The 3,112-nt window shown below is 65.6% G+C and overlaps 1 protein-coding gene across 1 annotated transcript; it reads left to right on the forward strand.

Annotated features, from left to right (window-relative positions):
* Positions 1 to 1,220: 1,220 nt before the first annotated feature.
* On the forward strand, positions 1,221 to 1,931 carry EMIHUDRAFT_254150 (hypothetical protein; the record flags this gene model as incomplete). Its single annotated transcript, XM_005780488.1, has 1 exon — positions 1,221 to 1,931. One exon carries the CDS (start codon positions 1,221 to 1,223, stop codon positions 1,929 to 1,931), a length of 711 nt encoding a protein of 236 aa, XP_005780545.1.
* Between the last annotated feature and the right edge of the window lie 1,181 nt (positions 1,932 to 3,112).

Raw genomic sequence — 3,112 nt, forward strand, 5'->3', positions numbered from 1 at the left:
GTCAAAGTCCTCGTAGTAGTCGTAGAAGGCCGAGAAGGTCTGGTACGGGCAGCCGGCGCAGTCGCTGCCGTTGTACATCTTGCCCTCGGCGCTGGTGGAGAAGCCCTTCATGGTGCGGAGCCCGCTGGGGGCCTTGCCCGACAGCGAGTTCCCGCCGACGGCGTACAAGTCCTCGGCCAGGTCAAAGTTTGGAGTGTCGGTGCCGTTAGTGCTTTCCTTGAGCGCCGCCTCCAGCGCCTGCTGGTCGAGGTCGAGGTTGGCGTGCTTGGTCACGTCCGAGCCGGGGGTGTAGCCCGCGATGTCGGGCCAATCGCTGCCCTCAACGAGACCCAGAAGGAGACCCAGTAGGGCGACGTGGCCCGCCATCTCGCCCACGTTGTTTTGGATCTGCGAGGACAGGGGGGGACAGGCGGCGGCGCGAGCGTCAGAAGCATAACATGGGACGAGCATGGCGCGGGCTCGTTTTGGGGGTCGCGGGGGCGCAGTAGGCACGGAGGCGACCCGCGGCCGCGCGCTCAGCCGCGCTCAGACCGGCAATCCGATTGTGCCAGGGATTCTCAATCCTCGGAGCGAGCCGCTCGCGCTGCGGTCGCAGCACGGCGTGCAGCCGGCACGGGCTCGCTGCAGTGGTGGTTGTGGGGCGAGGCGAGAGGGCCCGCGCGGGCGCAGCTCTCATCTCGCGCTGCGTCGCGCCGGGCGAGGGGCGAGGCGAGAGGCACTTCCAATCCCTTCTTGTGGGATCGTGGGAAGGCCCAACTCCAAATTCGGCGTGCAGCGGTCCAGCAAATTTTTCTTTTTCTCAAATTGCCTGTCAGTCCGCGCCAGTCCGCGCCCTTGTTGTGCCAGTGTGCTGTGGGAGAAAGTTGTATTTTAACTTGGAGCACTTGGAGTGCAATCAGTAACCTCACGCCCAGGACCGGGGAGCTGAGAAGCGCACCCAGTTGGCCGGACGCTCGGCATCGGGTTACGGGCTAGAGAGCCCTAGCCCCGGGGGTGCGCGGTCGCAGGGCCATAACACGTCTCCGAGGGTTAGTCCGCGCTCCAGGTTTCCCCTAGCAGCGGAGCGCCCCCTCTACTCGGAGCTAAAGAATACTCTCCGAGGGTTGGACCCGCGTACCAGGTTTCCCCTTAACTGCAGGACGCTGCCCTCTACTCGGAGCTAGTAATAATACGAGAATACGCACCGCCACCGGAATATCGAATTCTTTTCTTTGCGAGAAATGTTCTTGCTGCGCCGAGTGGCTCTCCCGCAATCGCCGCTCGTCTCGCCGCTGCGCGAGCGAGGGCGGTTACTCACGCGAGGCCTCGCCAAGAAAGCCAAGGACAAGGGGAAGGGGAAGGCAAAAACTGCGGCCGCGGTCGACCCGGAGCCGGACGGCGACGGGTCGGCGAGCGGGATCGACTTGGAGCGGCTCGAGGCGCAGCTGGAGAGGTCGGTCGGCATCCTGCAGCGCGAGTTCCTGGGGCTGCAGGCTGGGCGCGCGACGCCTGCGATGCTGGAGTCGCTCCAGCTCACGCTGGCGACGGGCGGCGCTCCGCTCTCTTCGGTGGCCAAAGTGCTCGCCCCGACGCCGCGCACGCTGCAGGTGTCGGTGTTCGACGCGGCGAACGTCGCCGCCGTCGTCAAGGGCATCGAGGCGTCGGAGCTGGGGCTGGCGCCGGAGGTGGTTGGCAAGGCGGTCAAGGTGGCGCTCCCGCGGCCAACGCAGGAGGCGCGAGAGGCGCTGCGGAAGGAGGTCAAGCGGGCGGCCGAGGAGGCGCGGCAGGCGCTTCGCGGCACGCGGCAAAAGGCGATGAAGAAGGCCAAGGCGCTGCCCTCGAAGGACGAGGTGAAGCGCGCGGAGAAGGACGTCGAGCGGCTCGTCGAGCGCTTCATGGCCAAGGTCGAGACGGAACTCGGGAAGAAGGAGGAGGATCTGATGACAATCTGAGTGTACTCGGAGTCGCTTCCCAGTGAGCCATGTTCATGTTCATGTGCAATAAGCTTGTATGTGATCAACCGCCCGCCACACACAACGAAGTCAAAGAGAAAAACGAAAGATCTCCACTCTCCTCTCTCCCGCCCGCGCCCCTCCGCCCCTCGGGCCCTCCCACCTCGCCCTCCGCCCTCCGCGTTGACCCTTGTGGCTTGTGACGTGCGACCTGGACCTCCCCCCCCCCGGCGCGCGCAGCCCGCGCACGCGCACACGGACACGGGCAGCGAGAGTTTTGTGTTTTCGAGACACGTCGCGGCTCTCAGCGCTCGCTCCCTGGGTAGGCCGGTCGCTCCCCCGTCTTTGGGCCCTGTTGAGTCGTTTCGGAAGTTGAAGTTGGCGCATCACAAAGAACCCAAATCCAACCCTGCCAACCGAGCAAGCCCATGGGGGACGCGAGGTCTTGCTCCACCTTCTCGGCGCTCGCGTCGCCCAACCTGAGAGCCTCATCCGCCATGCCGGGGCACATCTTGACCGGAGCCGGTCACATGTCCATCGTGCCCAAGACGGGGCACGGTCGACTCGACCGCGGCCGATGGCACCGGCCCAACGGCCGACCAAGATTTTACGCCTCCGAACGCCGGGCCGGTGAGGTGGCGGGTCGGGCGACACGGAAAATCGGTGGCTGACAACGACTTTTTGAGGCCATCGGTTTGAGGTCTGCAGACATTTTCTGGATGATCTCGCATTTCCCGAGGCGTAATCGCAGATCCAGACGGCCCAGCAGGTGGGCGCTGCAGGCGAGCCGCCTCACATCCTTCGCCCCCCCCGTCGCTCACGCTGCCTCTGAAGCACCGGACCACCCCCCCCGCGCCCAGGCGGCCTAGCTGCCGCGGGCTCCACCCACGCGGGCCACCATCAGCGCCGCCCGACGGCTCAGAACCTCTCTCTTTAGGTCCCACAAAGGGCGGCGAGCGAGCGGCGAGGCAGATGAATCGAGCTCTTGGACGCATGCCGCCAGAACCTGTGAGGGGTCCCAGCTTGGGCCTTCATTTTGGCCCGGGAAATGGGCGCGGTCCGGTTTGGCCGGGTTCCCGGGGGGGGCCACTGGCCCCCCTTAGGGGGGCCGGTCCTTTAAACCTTGGGCCTTTTATTTGCCCCCCCTTTTCCCCCCTTTTAAGGGGGCCCTTAACCCCCTG

Source organism: Emiliania huxleyi (genome assembly GCF_000372725.1).
Source record: "Emiliania huxleyi CCMP1516 chromosome Unknown EMIHUscaffold_2131, whole genome shotgun sequence".
NCBI lineage: Eukaryota > Haptophyta > Isochrysidales > Noelaerhabdaceae > Emiliania > Emiliania huxleyi.